The sequence below is a fragment of the Myotis daubentonii genome, chromosome 14 (assembly GCF_963259705.1).
Source record: "Myotis daubentonii chromosome 14, mMyoDau2.1, whole genome shotgun sequence".
In the NCBI taxonomy this organism is placed as follows: domain Eukaryota; kingdom Metazoa; phylum Chordata; class Mammalia; order Chiroptera; family Vespertilionidae; genus Myotis; species Myotis daubentonii.
The window spans coordinates 35,182,342-35,199,293 of record NC_081853.1 but is presented as its reverse complement, the minus strand read 5'-3'; the positions used below and the strand labels follow the sequence as shown (position 1 = coordinate 35,199,293).

General features: G+C 41.4%; 1 protein-coding gene across 1 annotated transcript in view; it reads left to right on the top strand.

The window, feature by feature from the left end:
* Window positions 1-1,422: 1,422 nt before the first annotated feature.
* Window positions 1,423-16,952, top strand: part of COL6A5 (collagen type VI alpha 5 chain) — an 83,587-nt gene continuing 68,057 nt past the window's right edge. The window contains exons 1-5 of the mRNA XM_059663991.1: window positions 1,423-1,513; window positions 3,114-3,713; window positions 6,356-6,988; window positions 11,595-12,155; window positions 14,416-14,970. Coding sequence (XP_059519974.1) covers window positions 1,447-1,513; window positions 3,114-3,713; window positions 6,356-6,988; window positions 11,595-12,155; window positions 14,416-14,970 — 2,416 coding nt within the window. The 5' untranslated portion in view covers window positions 1,423-1,446. The remainder of the gene's footprint in view (window positions 1,514-3,113; window positions 3,714-6,355; window positions 6,989-11,594; window positions 12,156-14,415; window positions 14,971-16,952) is intronic.

Here is a 16,952-nt window from a genome sequence, read left to right as displayed (position 1 = left end):
CATTAGCATTGCTCTGCCAGGGAACACAACCTGTGACCTAGCCATACCAGAGGTAATTACAGAGCTCAGCTAGTGGCTCCAGAAAAATGGAAACACAACATACCCAAACTTCTGGGATACAGCAAAAACAGTTCCAAGAGGAAAGTTTAGTGTTATAAATGCATACAGTAAGAAAAAATATATCAAATAAATAGCCTAACTTTACATGTCAAGGAACTAGGAAAAGAAGAACAAACTTAGCCCAAAATTAGGAGGAAGGAAATAATGAAGACTAGAGCAGAAATAAATGAAACAATAGGAAAACAATATAAATGAGTATCAAAAATAAGAGTTGGTTCTTCAAAAAGATAAAATTGATAGACCTTTAGCTAGACTCAATAAAAAAGATAGGACTCAAATAAATGAAATTATAAATGACAGAGGGGACATCACAACTAGTACCACAGAAATACAAAGAATTATGAGATTACTGTGAACAACTTGGATAACCTAGAAGAAATGGATAGTTTCCTAGAAACAAATAACCTACCAAGACTGAATCAGGAAGAAACAGAAAGTCTGAAAAGACCAACAATGAGGAAGGATATTGAATCATATCAAAAACTGAAAGCCCAGGACCAGATGGCTTCACTGGTGAATCCTACCAAACATTCAGAGAAGGATTAATACCAAATCCTCAAACTCTTTGAAAGAATTAAAGAGGAGGGAACACTCCCAAACTCATCTACAAGGCTGGCATTACCTTGATACCAAAGCCAGATAAGGACACTACATGAAAAGAAAACTACAGGCCAATATGTTTGAAGAATATATATGCAAAATTCTCAACAAAATACCAGCAAACCCAATTCAACAGCACATCATATGGGTGCCAAGACAATTCAATATCCAGAGTATATTTAAAGATCTCTTACAATAAAACAATAAAAAGACAAATAACCCAGTGAAAAATGGGCAAATTATTTGGATAGATATTTCTCTAAAGAAGATAGACAAATGACCAATAAGTACATGAAAATATGTTCACATCATTCATCATTAGGGAAATGGAAATCAAAACCACAGTAAGATACCCATTTATACCCACTAGAATGTCTATAATAAAAAAAGCCAACACATATTGGTGAGGATATGGACAAGTTGGAACCTTTATGCATTGCTGGTGGGAATATAAAATGTTGCAGCCACTTTGGAAAACAATTTGGTAGTTTCTCAAAATTTTAAATATAAAGTTACCATAAGACCCAAAATTCCACTGTTGTCTGTATCTATGAATTGTTTTTATTTTTTTGGCATTGCTTGACAAATACTTGTTTTGTGTGCAGTGTATTATGTTCTAACCCAACTTTCCCAGTAGTTATTTCTTGTTATACAATGAGATTTTTCATATTGTAAATAACTTTTTAATTTTTTACAGAATAAAAGCAAGAGACCTTCACTAACAAAATGAAGAACGTGCTAATTATATTTGTCCTGACCCTTTGGACTGAAACATTGGCAGATCAGAGCCCAGGTACCTGTATATTTTATACTTATTATTATTTAGGAAAGTAAACATTTTTTATGCCTCAACAAACCCTTACTTCAGTAAATAGAAACAGGGAATTTATTTATTTTCTAAAAAATGGAAGTAGACAGCATTTAGTTGTAGTTGGAAGCTAACTTAATCTCTCAAAGATGACAGAAAGCCATGGGCAAATCATGAATTATGCTACACCTGGATAGAGAAACTTTAATTATTCATTGATTTATTTACGTAAGTCCCAATGTTCCCTGTCTCTATGAATAAAGTTAACCCATTTGTTTTGTACGGCAGTTTGTATCTTGGCCTTAAAAATTAAAGAAAAGGTAAAAAAGGAACCCCACATAGAAATAATATTGCCTTCCTTCTCATTTACAAATATAAAATAGGGAAGGAATATGGGGTTCATATATATATATATATATATATATATTTATATGTATATATAGAGAGAGAGATAGAGAATATAAAAGCTAGGTTTTTCTACTCTCCTGCTACCCTAGGATTTCCTGATGAATTTCTGAGTTACTTTGAAAGACGATTGTGAGACATTTACCAGAACATCGCAAGAGTGGGGTGACTGATCATGACTTCCAAAGTAGACGTTGATGGTGCATCCCCGGGCCCAGACTCTTTATAAGGCTGGTACACCAGTCCCGTGCCCCACACCCACATCAGCTGCTGTGAATATTGCTTACAACAGCTCACAGATGTACCCCACTTTCTCAGGGGAACTGCTCACAGCTTTCCCAGAGCCATCTTACTTAGGAAGTTATGCCTGGAACCTGCCACTCCTTCCCTTCAATTCCTGGTGATGGTCTGCAGCCAATGCGATTGATAGGGGAACACAAATAAGAGTCCCTCTTGTCTCAAAGTATAATTGATCCTCGAGTATAATTGACACTCCAGGGTCCCCTCCAATCAGGCCAAGGGTAGACATCCTGCTGTGCTCCTCTTCGGCTTCCCTTACCCTGTTTCCCCTCAATTAGGGCCCTCCCCCAAATTCTTGTCTCAGATCTGCTTCTAAGCTTCCAACTCAAGATATCTGCTTACTTGATACTATTTCTAAAAGTCGCTGTTACTCCACAGACCACTCAGAGACTTTCTGGTATGTTTATTCTTTAGTACAATATCAGGCTTTGGGGTTCAACATCCAAACAGAGGGGCGGGGGGATGTTGATTGTTTCTGGCATAGAGTTGAGAAAGAAAAATGTATTGGCTAACTTTACTGAAGTCCTTTTTGATTGTTTTTATTTTTAATTTAGCTTTATTGTTGAAAGTATTACAGATGTCCTCCTTTCTTCCCCATTGACCCTCAATCTCCCCCCTCCCCGCCCGCTCCGTAGGCCTTCACTGCACTATTGTCTGTGTCCATGGGTTAGGCATATACTGGTATGCATATAAATTCTTTGGTTAATCTCTTCCTACTCCCCACCCTCCACCTTCCCTTGTTTGACATCCAGAAGACACTTCCCTCAGGGTTCAAAGTTATCCTTAACATTAGCTAGGACATAGCCTCAAATGAGGACTGTGGTCCAAAACGTGAAGGCTGAAGAATCCCCTTGTTTGGTTTGTCATTTTATTTTGATAGGCCCAGGCCCTCAGTATGCAGATGTGGTGTTTCTGGTGGACAGCTCTGATCACCTGGGAATTAAGTCCTTCCCTTTGGTGAAAACATTCATCAACAAAGTGATCACCAGTCTCCCCATAGAGGCCAGCAAATACCGCGTGGCCCTGGCCCAGTACAGTGACCAGCTCCACAGTGAATTCCAGCTGAACACCTTCAAGAGCAGGAACCCCATGTTGAACCACCTCAAGAAGAACGTCGTGTTCATGGGCGGCGCCCTGCGGATCGGGAACGCTCTCCGGGAGGCTCACAGGACCTATTTCTCTGGACCTGCAAACGGCAGAGACAAGAAGCTGTTCCCCCCGGTTCTGGTGGTCCTGGCTTCGGCCGAGTCCGAGGATGACGTGGAAGAGGCTTCCAAGGCTCTTCGGGAAGACGGGGTGAGGATCATCTCGGTGGGGCTGCAGAAAGCCTCTGAGGAGAACCTGAAGGCCATGGCCACGGCTCAGTTCCATGTCAACCTTCGGACCGTCAGAGACCTCAGCACGTTTTCCCAGAACATGACGCAGATCATCAAGGAAGCTACTCAGTATAGGGAGAGAGCAGCTGACCCTGATAGCAAAGGTTAGAAAGCCTTTGGCGGAGTGGTGCCCAGTCCCCATGTGATCATATCTGAGTCTCTCCACTTTCATCTCTTCCACCTCCTATTCTGGTTTTCGTAATTGGCCAGACTGAAGTACTGAAAATTTCTACACATCATAGTCTACTCTTCCTTACTCCTGCCTTTTGTTTGTGTCATTTTCTCTGGCAGGAATCCTCTTGCACTCCCTAGCTTTGGTACAGCTTGCATCTCCCCTGTCCCCATTTCAATCTCAACCATGCAGTCTCAACCATGTTTTGTTGGAAGGTTTTCCATTCAATTCTCTTTTTGGGTCACAGTTCCTTGTGCACACTTGATGACAGCAGCACTTCCCATGCTGTATCATTACCCGCTTCTGTGTTGGTCCCCCACCAATGAACTGAACTGGTAGTACCTTGAGGGCAGAATTGGCAACTTATATTTATTTACCTCTGTGTACTTTGAGGCAATAGTGCCTGACAATGAGCTGGTGTTCTATTTCTTACCTTTTGTTAAAAAACTTTGATTTTTAGAGTGAGCGAAAGTGTGTGTGTGGTGGTGGGGGCGGGGGGGGGCGGGGAGAGAAAGAGAGAGACAGAGAAAGAAACATCGATCTGTTGTCACCCATATGCTCCTTGACCAGGGATTCAACCCGAAACCTAGGTATGTGCCCTGACATGGAATTGAACCCACAACCCTTTGGTGTTCAGGACAAGGCTCTAACTGACTGAACCAGCCAGCCAGGGTTGTTGTTCTATTTCTTAGTGAGTGATTACATGAAAATCTTACAGGTAAGGAAATAAGATCCTCGTCTGTTCTCTTTCCCTCACAGTCCTGGCACAGTGTGAGGCACAGTAAGTATCCAATAAATGCTTGTCAATTAAGAGATAGCGATACTAAAGGGGAACAATATCCTTAGCATGAGGCCAGGCAGAGATGGGCATACCCTCCGTTGTACAGTGGGGCCTTGAGTAAGTTACCTAACCTCCGAGCTTTACCTATACAGTGGGGATAATAGTGACTACCTTATGATACGGGTGAGATGGCTTGTATGTTATCTGGCACACAGATTACTATCCTTAATAATTTACAAATAAACACTAACCTGGACAGTCATGTTTGGGTTTATTTTAGCCAACCGCGTGGAGTTCAGAGTACATTGGCAGATTTATGAAAATTTCTTTTAATTCCATAAATATTTCTGGGCTCCCACCAGGCACTAGGCACCTGGCACAGGCACTAGGGACTGAGATAAGTAAAATGTGCCATCTGGCTTCTAGAGCTCCCACTCCTAATGGGTAGTTCTTGGCAAGTTTGAGCTTATCTCTTGGCTACACTTTCTTCAGTTGTGGTTCCTCCACCTGTGCTTAGAGCAGGAGTGTTATGTGCATATGGTGTACTCTCCCCTCGATTCCAGATTCATATAACCAACTGTTTATCTGGCATCTGCCATAGTATCCTACACTTAGCATGTCTGAAATGGAATTCTTGAATTCTCCCTGCAACCTGTTCTTCCCTATCTTGCAAAGAGACACCACCAACATCCATTCAGCTGCTCAGGCCAAAAAACTAGGAGTTTTCATCATTTCTTCTTTGTCTTTCAACACTCGCATTCAATTTATCACCAAGTCTTCTCTGTTCTACCTCCAAAACTACCCTTAATTTATCTTATCAACTTTTATCCTTGTCTAAGAACCATCATCTCTTTTCTGGACTATGACAGCTGTTTCTTAATTGAGATCCCTGAATTCATTTTTTCTCCTCAGCGACTGGGGTGATATTTAAAAGATTTAAATAAGATCATGTGATGTCCTAACAATTTGGTACCCACCTCCCTCTGACCTCATTCATCATTGTTCCTCTCACTCACTGGTTCCAGCACCTCTGAGTTTCTTGCTTATTCCCACCTTCTGCTGTTCCTTTGCCAGAATTCTTCTTCTCACAGAACAAGATGTGGCTGAATCCTTCTCTTCATTTACCCAAATCCGATCCTCTCAAAGAGGGCCTTCCCAGATTTGTTATGTCTCAGAAAAGTTAGTCCCCACACCACATCTCCAGCATAGCAACTCATTTGAGTCACCTGTCTTATTTCCTTGCTAGCACTTACTCCTGTCTGAAATAGTATAATCCAGCTATCTGTCCTCCTCATGTGAGCCCCCCAAGGTCAGGAGCATTTCTAACTCATCTCTGTATCACAGCACTTGAGAATGATGGTGGTGAAGGAGGCGGTGGTGAAGGTAGAGGTGGTAGTGATGGTTTTGGAGATGGAGATGGTGTTGGGGGTGGTAGTGGTTGGTTGGTTGTTATTGTTGATGGTTGTTGATGGTGGTAGTTGGTGGTAGTGGTGGTAGTCATATTGGTGGTGATGGTGGTGATGAAGATCATGGTGGTGGTGGGGGGGTGATGGGAAAATTGGTAAGAAGCATTCTTCAGATAGAGGGAATAGCATTGCAAAGCCTCTGAAGCCAATGACCTATTAAGTTTGTTCTGAATTTTTATCTTCTGTTTATTAAAAGGAAGCGGTGTTGACTTCATCTATCATGACTACCTCTATTTCAGTAATGCCTTCTGGCAATCTGTAAATTGCCTTTCTCACTCTGGGCTGGTGGTTCGGACTAATTCTCATGCATTCTCTCTCTCTCCGTAGTGTCCTTCCCCGTGACCTGTCAGAAAGATTCACTGGCTGACCTCATGTTCCTGGTGGATGAGTCCGTTGGGACCAGACAAAATCTAAGGAGCCTGCAGAACTTCCTGAATAACATTACCTTGTCCCTGGATGTGAAGGACAACTGCATGCGGCTTGGACTTATGAGTTACAGCAATCAGGCTGAGGCTGTTTCTCTTCTGAAGTCAAGCACAAATCAATCTGCATTTCAGGAGCAAATCCAGAAGCTTTCTCTCCGGACTGGGAAATCCAATGCTGGGGCTGCCATTGAGAAGTTGAGGAGAGAAGGCTTCTTAAAGTCCAGCGGCAGCAGAAGGGCCGAGGGCGTGCCTCAGATCGCTGTCCTGGTCACTCACAGAGCCTCAGACGACGAGGTGCGCGAGGCCGCGATGAAGCTTCGGCTGGAGGACGTAACTGTGTTTGCCATGGGCATCGAAGGGGCTAACAGTACCCAGTTAGAAGAAATAGCATCTTACCCGCCGAGACAGACGTCTTCCATGCTGAAGTCCTATGCAGATTTGGAAACTTACAGTACGAACTTCCTGAAAAAGGTCCAGAATGAAATATGGTCCCAAGTTTCCACTCGATCGGAACAAATGGATCTCGAAAAAACGGGTATGTTTAAGAAAATACTTTTCTTATTATAAAAGTGACATGAGTAATTGCCTACGGCTGGGGCAGGAAGGAGGACTGACTGCAGTTGGCTAAGGGAAGTTCAGGAGTTATGGAGATGTTGTGAAACTAGATTTTGGTGCTGGCTGTAAAATTTTAGACTCACTAAAAATCATTGAATTTTTTAGCATGTGCATAAATCTTACCTCAAAAAAATGTAAAAAAGCTAAACTGTGTTAATCATGTCATAGTTTAATAGTATTGAGGAATATAAAGAAGAAAATTAAAAAGTCTGTAATCTTTCAGATAAAACCATTTTTAACATTTATATCTCTTGACTTTTAGGTTACTTGGTATGCCAGTTACAATTACATTTAGGTGTGACTAATGAAAGGAAAAAATAACAATTCTTTACACAAACTAAAACTAGTTTTGTGTTTCATAAGTAAGCCCCAGTGTAAGCATTCTGAACTGGTGTGGTAGACTACAGTGTCAGGGATCCTGTCTCTTTTTGTGTGCGCTATTTATGGCCTTTACTGCCAAGATCATAGTCCAGGTTAACTGCTCTGAGCATCACATTCACAGCCAGCAAGCAACAACAACAAAAAGTAAGGGAAAAGGCAGGCTTCCACCTCCTTTTCTTCAAGAATATTCTCAGAAATTACATATATCATTTCTGTTTACATGCCATTGGCCAGAACTTAGTCACATGTCACATTCACTGGTAAAAGTGGGAGTCTGAAAATGTAGCCTTTGTTTGGGGCAGCCAAGGTGAAATTTTTACCGAGATGAAAATTGGGAGTTCAGTTAGTTTAGAAGAAGGAGAGAATGGGTATTGGGGGTAACCACTATTATCTGCCTTACCCACGTTCTCATCAACCTGTATCATGCACTTTTGTCCTTTTCCTTAAATATTCTTCTGCAGCATTCCTTTAAAGTTGGGAATAATATTCCAGCACGTGGATAGAACATAGTTCGTTTAACAGATCCTAAATTGTTGGATATATAAGTCATTGCAAACGTTTTACTTATAAAAGTCTGGCAGGGATCATCCTTATGTACAACCATGATTATTTTCTTGCTTTTTAATCTTTTTTTAAATTGTTTTTTCCCCTCCATCTTTCTAAGTGAAGGATATTCAAGTTAAGATGCTTTGTGAATCTGTTCTAGTTTTGCTGAGCTCTTTTCAAAGGTACATGCCAACAGATAGTTGATGTGACATTATCTTATTCTGGGATATCTGCTGTCTTCACACATTTACTCCTCAGATAAAATGTTTCCAAACACTTGGAACTGGAATTTGGCAGCACTCAAGTGGAAAATAATTATACCTGAACGGTGATATTACAGGCTAATTTAAACTCAGACCAGTCAATTGAAGGTTTAAGGATTGCACCCTGAGCCAGCCCTGGATTTTCTGGCATGTACACCTTGCAAAACAGCAGAAAGAAACCAGTCTGCTATTACCTCCTGAGTGACCATAGGGGATCCTGCAGAAAGGCAGCCACCTTGGTCTAGAACCAACCATTTGGGCATAGGAGGGATGTGCACTGTGGTCTCAGGGAGTTTGCAATGATGTGACAAAAAGCTATTATTGTCATTATAGCATTTCTCAGTGGGAAGATATGGGACCAAGCCTAGTACAAGGGCCATCCAAAAGGATGGCTATCTTTCATAAAACCTCAGTAGGTGACATCTTATTAGTTCAGTAGCTCTCAAAAATCAGCACCTGACTTAGATTGGGTTCTTCAGAAGCCAAACAAAGGTTTATGTGAAATTGCATTTTAAAAAGCTCCCCAACAAACTCGTGCTAGTGATGTTTGAGAACCACTACTTTAGTGAATTTGCCATGGACCACAGGGTGGTGGCAAGCTTTGTCACGTTCAAATGGTCGAATACAGAGAAGCAATCTATATGGACTTAGTCATGCTGTATCTACCACATCTGGCACATTGTACTATTTAATTTATTAACTAGAACTTCATTAACTCAAGGGGAGACTCACATGAGCAAAACCAAGAGATCAATGTATAGAGTGATCAATATCTTTGAGTGAAAACTACCAATGCCAAGGCACCTGGACATTCATGTCCTCTGAGAATACGTTCTCTCCCTATAGTCATGCCAAATGAGAAGCCGAATTGTCATCAAGATGGTCAGAGGTTGTGGGATCACAGCAAGGGAGTTAGTTTTATCATTGAAATGTCTAGTGGCATGCAATTGGGTGGATGTCTCTATTTTTAAATCAAATATATAAACCTACATGTCTATCTATTCCTCTCTATATAACTGTATAGGTGAGTCCTGGAGTCAGGGGATACATTCTTCTTCAACACTTTCTAATCGAATGTTTTCTGATGATGGAAATGTTCTACAATTACACTGTCTAGTTTGATAGCCACCAGGCACATGGGGCTGTTAAGCACCTGAAATGTGGCTAGTGTGACAGAAGAGCTAATTTTTAAATTTTATTTAACTTTAAAATAGTTTAAGTTTACATTTTAATAGCAACATGTGATTAGTGGCTAGTATATAGGACACTCCAGATCCAGGCAGGGTTGGATGGGCATTGCCATGGATAACCACCGTGACTCATGTTTTTCTCTCCTTCATCACTGAGCACCGCTATCTTCTTTCTGAAAAACACCTAATTCTTCTTTCTTAGGTATATCCATCAATTAATTCTGGTTGCTGTCAAGTTTTGCTGGCCTGGGATCAACCCTGTCTTTTGCAGATAACTGCTTATCTCTGCCCCAATGCTTAATGTGATGATTTCATAGTTAAATTCTCAGGGTCAAACTTATTTCCAGTATTCTGATTTCTTAAGAATCAATTCCCCATAGCTTGAAGAACTGTTAATAGCTATAAATTCCCAAGAAGCTGTCAAGAAAGAAAATATTTCTGAAATGACTAAATTGTCTTATATTTTAAAGAGCTTTTCACATATTCACCCAGATAATTGCATAAATAACCTAGATTTTTAAAGAATGCTTTTTCTCCTACCCGATTGCAGTGAATGGCTAGATAGAGTTGTACATAGACTATTAGGAAAGTTAAAGCACTTTTTCTTAGAATCTGTTCAAAGAAGGAAGGAACACTGAGGGTTCTTTATTTTAACAATTTTTTTTTTTGAAATCTTATGATATACCAGGCTTACTGGGCAGAAGCAGAGTAACTAGGCAAAGTCTCTGATTTGATGGAGCTGATGTTGGGTGGCAGAAAACAGGCTGTGCTCATGAGCAAATGAATAAGAGAATTTCAGAAAGTAATGGGTATCATAAGGAAAATAGGTAAGGATACAGGAAAGACAATGATCAATGTACTCTAGCTGGAGGGGAAGAGAAGGTCTTCGAAGAACAGACATTTGGGTTGGCACATCCATGATGAAATGAGAAGGAACCGGCCATGCCAATCTTTTTTAAAAATATATTTCTATTGACTTTTAGAGAGAGGAAGAGAGAGAGATAAAGAGATAGAAATATGAGAAATATGGATGAGAGAGAAACATTGATCAGCTGCCTCCCACACCGCCGCCCGCCCCCCCCCCCCCCCCCCAGGGATTGAACCCATAACCAGGCATGCACCCAGACCAGGAAACAAACTGGGGACCTCCTGGTTTATGGGTCAGTACCCAACCACTGAGCCACACCTACTGGGCCAGCCATGAGAATCTTTAGGGGAAAAACATTACAGGAAGAGAGGAGGACAAGTGCAGACGCCCTGGGGCACATTCACAGTACAGAAGGAAGCCCAGTGCAGCCGGAGCACAATGAGTAAGATGAAGAGTTGTTGGAAATAGGATCAGAGAGGAAAGCAGGAGAGAAGATCAGGTCACATTTTTATTTTTAAATTCTAAATGCAATGGTACATCACTTACATAGAAGCATAATATGACCTGGTTCTAGTTTTAAATATATTGTCCTGTTGTTCTGGGAAGAGGAGGTTACTAGGGAAGTAAGAATAGGAGGTCATCTGCCCCACCCTGTTTCTCAAGAAACGATAAGACATAGCTGTCTTAAAAGGTGGGTGTCACCCTAACCGGTTTGGCTCAGTGGATAGAGCGTCGGCCTGTGGACTCAAGGGTCCCAGGTTCTATTCCAGTCAAGGGCATGTACCTTGGTTGTGGGCACATCCCCAGTAGGGAGTGTGCAGGAGGCAGCTGATGGATGTTTCTAACTCTCTATCCCTCTCCCTTCCTCTCTGTAAAAAATCAATAAGATATATTTTAAAAAAATAAAATAAAAGGCGGGTGTCAGTACTAGGAAAACAATCTGACGTAGAGCCTGGAGACTTGGGATGTGGTCCTTACTCTTTAATTTACTGGCTGTTTGTTCCTAACCTTAGACAAACCACTGGGCCTCGCTCTGCTTCCATTTCCTCATAAGAGGGTTGCAAATTGCAAAGGAGAAAATGGGCATGAATGGGCTCACTGAAATGTACGGGCTCTGAAGTGCACTCATTCTTCAGAACCCTCAAGCCTCATGTTCCTCTATAAACCTGCTTGCAAATTTCTCTCCAGTTTATAATTAATGAAGAACACACTTGCATTTTTTATTTTATTTATTTATTTACTTATGTATTTATGTATTTATTTATTTATTTTTTGCAGGCTGTATGGATACAAAAGAGGCGGATTTCTATTTTCTCATCGATGGCTCAACCAGCATCTGGCCTAAACACTTTGAGCAAATCAAGAAATTTATGTTGGGGGTGATCGACATGTTTAGCATTGGCCCAGACAGAGTCCGCATTGGGGCTGTGCAGTATTCGGATAAGAAGAGAGTGGAATTTGATATCCATACTTACACGAATGAAGTGGCCTTAAGACAGGCTGTTTCAAGTATCCAGCAGCTCTACGGCGACACTGACATTGGGGCAGCCCTGGATTTCATGCTGCCAATAATAAAGGAGGGAAGGAAGCACAGGTCCAGCGAGGTTCCCTGCCACCTTATTGTGCTGACGGATGGGGAGTCTAGGGATGACGTCCTAAAACCTGCTGACAGAGTCAGGGCTGAGCAAGTCACCACTCATGCTGTTGGCATTGGGAAGGTGAACAAAATACAACTGCTACAAATTGCTGGGAAAGAAGAAAGGGTTAACTTTGGGCAGAACTTTGATTCTTTAAAAAGCATCAAAGATGAAGTTGTCCGCAGCATCTGCATAGAAAAAGGTCAGCAAAACAAAAAAGGCTTTATTCCTGCACTTTGTTAGTTGCTTCAGCCAGACTGATAGGTGGAGACATGGGGTGATGTGACCAGTTCTCTGGCTAACATTTTGCTAACTTCCCTCATCACTGTGAAAGGATGCAGCCCCTTACTTTTGTGGGTTTTTTTTTAAAATAAATATTTTTATTGATTTCAGAGAGGAAAGGAGAGGGAGAGAGAAATAGAAACATCAATGATGAGAGAGAATCATTGATCGGCTGCCTCCTGCACGCCCCACACTGGGGAGTGAGCCTGCAACCTGGGCATGTGCCCTAACCGGGAATTGAACCACAACCTCCTGGGTCATAGGTCAATGCTCAACCACTGAGCCACACTGGCTGGACCAGCCCCCTACTTTAAACCAATTGCTAAGATTGGGGAATCTCTCTATACTAGACAGCTGCCCTGGGGCATCTTGAAAGTCAGAAGTAGAAGGTTGCTAAGAATGTTGTGGCCTTGACAAAGCCCACTGCTGTGGTGTGTAAGAGATTATTGTGTGTGTGTGTGTGTGCGCATGCCCACGTATGCACATGCACTCATTGAGGCAGATGAGTACAGCAGAAAGAAAATGGGCTCTGGCTTTAGGTAAATTAGGGTTCCACTCATTTTTCTACTTGAGCTTCAAACTTCCTCCTCTGAGGATAATACCTACACCGGGGAATTCTTATCGGTTTAGCATAATACACACCAACCATTGTTTCTCTATTACGAATGCATATCCTAGTAGATATGTAACTATTATTTATTTTTATTTATAATGCATATATGCATTTTTGCTCTGAACAAATTAGGTAACAAAAGTTAGGAAGAACAAATGTTCAAATTCCTGTACCTGACTATTATTTGTCTTATGAAGAGTAGCCACTCACTAACTGAAGTTGGTATGTGTTGATTGCTAGTATCAGCACATGAAAATATTGTCTACTGAGAGGCATAGGAGAAGGGATGCTGGAGTAAAAGAGTCCAAATTCAACCCCAGCTTTATCACTTAGCTGTGGACCTGGAACAGGCTCCTTACTGTCTACCTGCATTGGTCCCTTGTGTGTAACCTTGTTGTGGAGCTTAAAGGTAATGATGCATGTGGAGCACTTACAGGAGTGCCTTGTGTAGTAAGTGTTACATAAAAGGTACTATTGCAGGAGTCAGTTAAGCTGCCCACTGGCGAGGAAAAGAAAAGAATTCTCACTTATTCGAACTTACAAAAGTTAAAAATGTGTTGGAATTTTCTCTGAGTCACTCAAACAAAAAGTAACATGAGTAAGCAAATTAGTAGCATTCATAACAATATCCTAAATCACATTTTTGTTCATTGTTCTCCCTGTTATGGGAGGAAATGTTGTGGACAGAGGTTAGTATTAGAGTAGAAGAGTAAAAGTCTCCAACGATTTTTGGGGTTGATGTCAAGAGAAGTAAAAGAGTTTCAGGAAACATAAAGGAGATTGTGCTCAGGTCCTCTCAAGGGAGGAGGTCCTGGACCAATGTGAGGAGCTGCAGTACATCTCTTGCAGGCCCTGAACACTGGCACACTTTTAATATGTAAAGATTATTTAATTTTTTAATATTTTTTTATTGATTTCAGAGAGGAAGGGGGAGGGAGAAAGACATAGAAACATCATTGATGAGAGAGAATCATTGACCGGCTGCCTCCTGCACCCCCCCTCCCCCCGCCAGGGATTGAGCCCGCAACCCAGGCATGTGCCCTGACCAGGAGTCAAACCGTGACCTCCTGGTTCATAGGTGGACGCTCAACCACTGAGCCATTCTGGCCGGGCTACTTAATTTTTTTCAGACTGAAACATTGAAATATTTGTCCCAGGAGTGTAGGAAATTGATTACTTTTTCTCTGATTACTTTTTAAAAAAAATCACTGTTGCATCCTTAACAGATAGCTTGAGAATTGACATTTCATATACTTCAAGAAATATAAGATGAATAAATTATGAATAAATGAATGATGCATGCATGTGTGAATAAATGAATACACACTTTGGAAGTTACATTTCTTTCTTAAAACTTCCTGGATAATCTTCAATGGATTTCTGATTTAAGGTTCTGGTCAGCAGACTTTTGCTAAAGAAGTGCATAAAATTTTTCAAAGCAATAGCAGTTGCTGGAGTTAATTTTCCATGTTTTCTAATTAATGCATTTATTTATGATTTATTGTTTCTACATATTCTGAGAAGCTTGTCAGCCCAGCTTGTTTCTGATCTTTTTTATAACCTGCAGGATGTGAAGACATGAAGGCTGACATCATGTTTCTGGTGGACAGCTCTGGCAGCATAGGAGAGGAAAATTTTAAGACAGTGAAAACCTTCATGAGGAACGTGTCAGCTAATATTCAAATTGGTCCAGACAAAACTCAAATTGGTGTCGTTCAATTCAGTGATGATAGTAAGGAAGAGTTCCAGCTTAATAAATACTTTACCCAAAAAGAAATTTCTGATGCAATAGACAGAATGTCTTTCATTGGCCAAAACACTTTGACCGGAAAGGCACTAACCTTTGTAGGTGAATATTTCACCCATCCCAAGGGAGCCCGTCTTGGAGTCAAAAAGTTTCTCATCCTGATCACGGATGGAGAAGCACAGGATGATGTGAGAGAGCCTGCCAGAGCTCTTCGGGACAAGGGTGTGATCATCATCTCTGTGGGGGTGTACGGTGCCAATAGGACTCAGCTGGAGGAGATCAGTGGGGATGGCAGCCTGGTCTTCCACGTTGAGAAGTTCGATCATCTAAAGGACATAGAAAGTAAACTTCTCTCCCAAGTGTGTGCTCGTTATGGTAAGTGGCCCTGTTATCCTTCAGGACTCAAGGATGTGAGCTGTTGGCTTTATAGTGGGGTGAACAGTGGGTTGTACTCTGGACCTTGGCCTCTAACTGGACTTTGGTGTTACGTTTTGGTGTTATCTATGTTATATTGAAACACCCATGACCTCTAAGGATATTCCTGATGAACAGCTTTGTCAGCTACTTTGGCAACAAAATAATCTGGCTTTGGTGACTTCAAATACATTCCAAGAAGGTTGCAGAATTTTACAGTAAACTTCAACTCCTTAGTACCTGCATACCTAGATTTTCCAGAGCCAATTTTTAATACCAAATGATTCTCCAGAATTGTTTCTACACCATTGTTAAGCAGTAAGTAATAAGAAATACAAATTTGTCAAGTTATATCAAATTCAGTACCCTAAACACCCCCTCCCCAACAACCCCTCTGTATTTTAAGATATTGTGTGTATTTTTATTACTTCACATTATTATTCTGAACCTCTATCAGCTAGATATTTTACATTTGCCTGTCCATGTATCTATCACTTTGGGAAATTTTAATGTGTTACCTTTTTTTATGATTGCTTGGGTGAATCATCATTTTTATTTTACAAACTAGAGGCCTCATGCACGAAATTTGTGCACGGAGAAAGGGTCCCTCAGCCCAGCTTGCACCCTCTTGCAATCCAGGACCCCTTGGGGGATGTCTGACTGCCGCTTTAGGACATCCCTCTCCTAATCTGGGACTACTGGCTCCTAACCCCTTTGCCTACCTTCCTGATCACCCCTAACCACTCACCTGCCTGCCTGATTGCCCCTAACCACTCTGCCTGCCTGCCTGATTGCCCCTAATCGCTCTGCTTGCCTGCCTGATCGCCCCTAACTGCCTCTGCCCCAGCCCCCGTTGCCACGGCTTCGTCAGGAAGGACGTCCAGAATGACGTCCAGAAGGTTGTTTGGCTGTCCAGTCTAATTAGCATATTATGCTTTTATTATTAGAGATTGTAGTCCTTTTCAAATTATATGGAGCAACCTTCAGTTTCAGCCTGTCAACTTTAATGACTCTTGAATGAGAACTAGAAATAAGTCCACATCTAAGACTAAAAATACCTGTGTTTTGGATACAAGAGAACAAACCAAAGTATTAATAAATTTGCTATTTATTGTTCCCCTGGCAACATAGAGATCTCCTTTGGGCTTCATACTTCAGAATTCTGTGTTTGAAATTTTCAGGAAGATAACAAATAAGATGTATCAGTATAAACTATGAGTTTTAGACAATGGTGTTGAGATTTCTCTCATAACAACTTACTTGGAGTGTTTTCTTTTTCTAAGAATGACAGTGATTCTGGTAATGTTGAGAGACATTCTAAGAATGGTTTACCTTAAGACCACAGCCCCACCTTTGAAATCCACAGGACTCTTCCTGTCATTTCTTCATGTTGATAAATATGTTTGTGGAGGCCCTGTCTATAGCGTAAGGTGAAATTTCAGCTGACTCATACATTAGAAAGACTCCTAAAATATTATCAAGTCATGACTAGTCACCAATCTCATTGTTGACTAGGCCTGGTGATAAATATTTATGATTCAGTTCCTATATCTGTAGAAACCTGGGTTCTTGCCCTGGGTTCCTACATACATAGGTTGGGCTCACCCACAGAGTCTTAGACTTGAAAATTTGAGACCTCATTGCCAGTAATAAGAATTGCAGGCATGATAGGCAGGTGGAAAATGGAGAAAGCCAACCTCGGGAAAGCAGATGCTTATGTTACTGAGGGAAGGGAAAGAGAAGAGAGAAAATCCACACTTTGGTGACCCAGCCTGAATAGTCACTTAGCTTCTAATGTGCAGGAAGGAGGGCTTAGAGCTAGGAATGAGGTGAGAGGAGCCTTACATTTACCCCAGCTTGGGTCCACTCCTTTTCTGAGTTGTAATTCAGGAGGTCAGAGGAAGGAGCACAAATAAATGTGGTGAGGGTGTGGTACACATGGG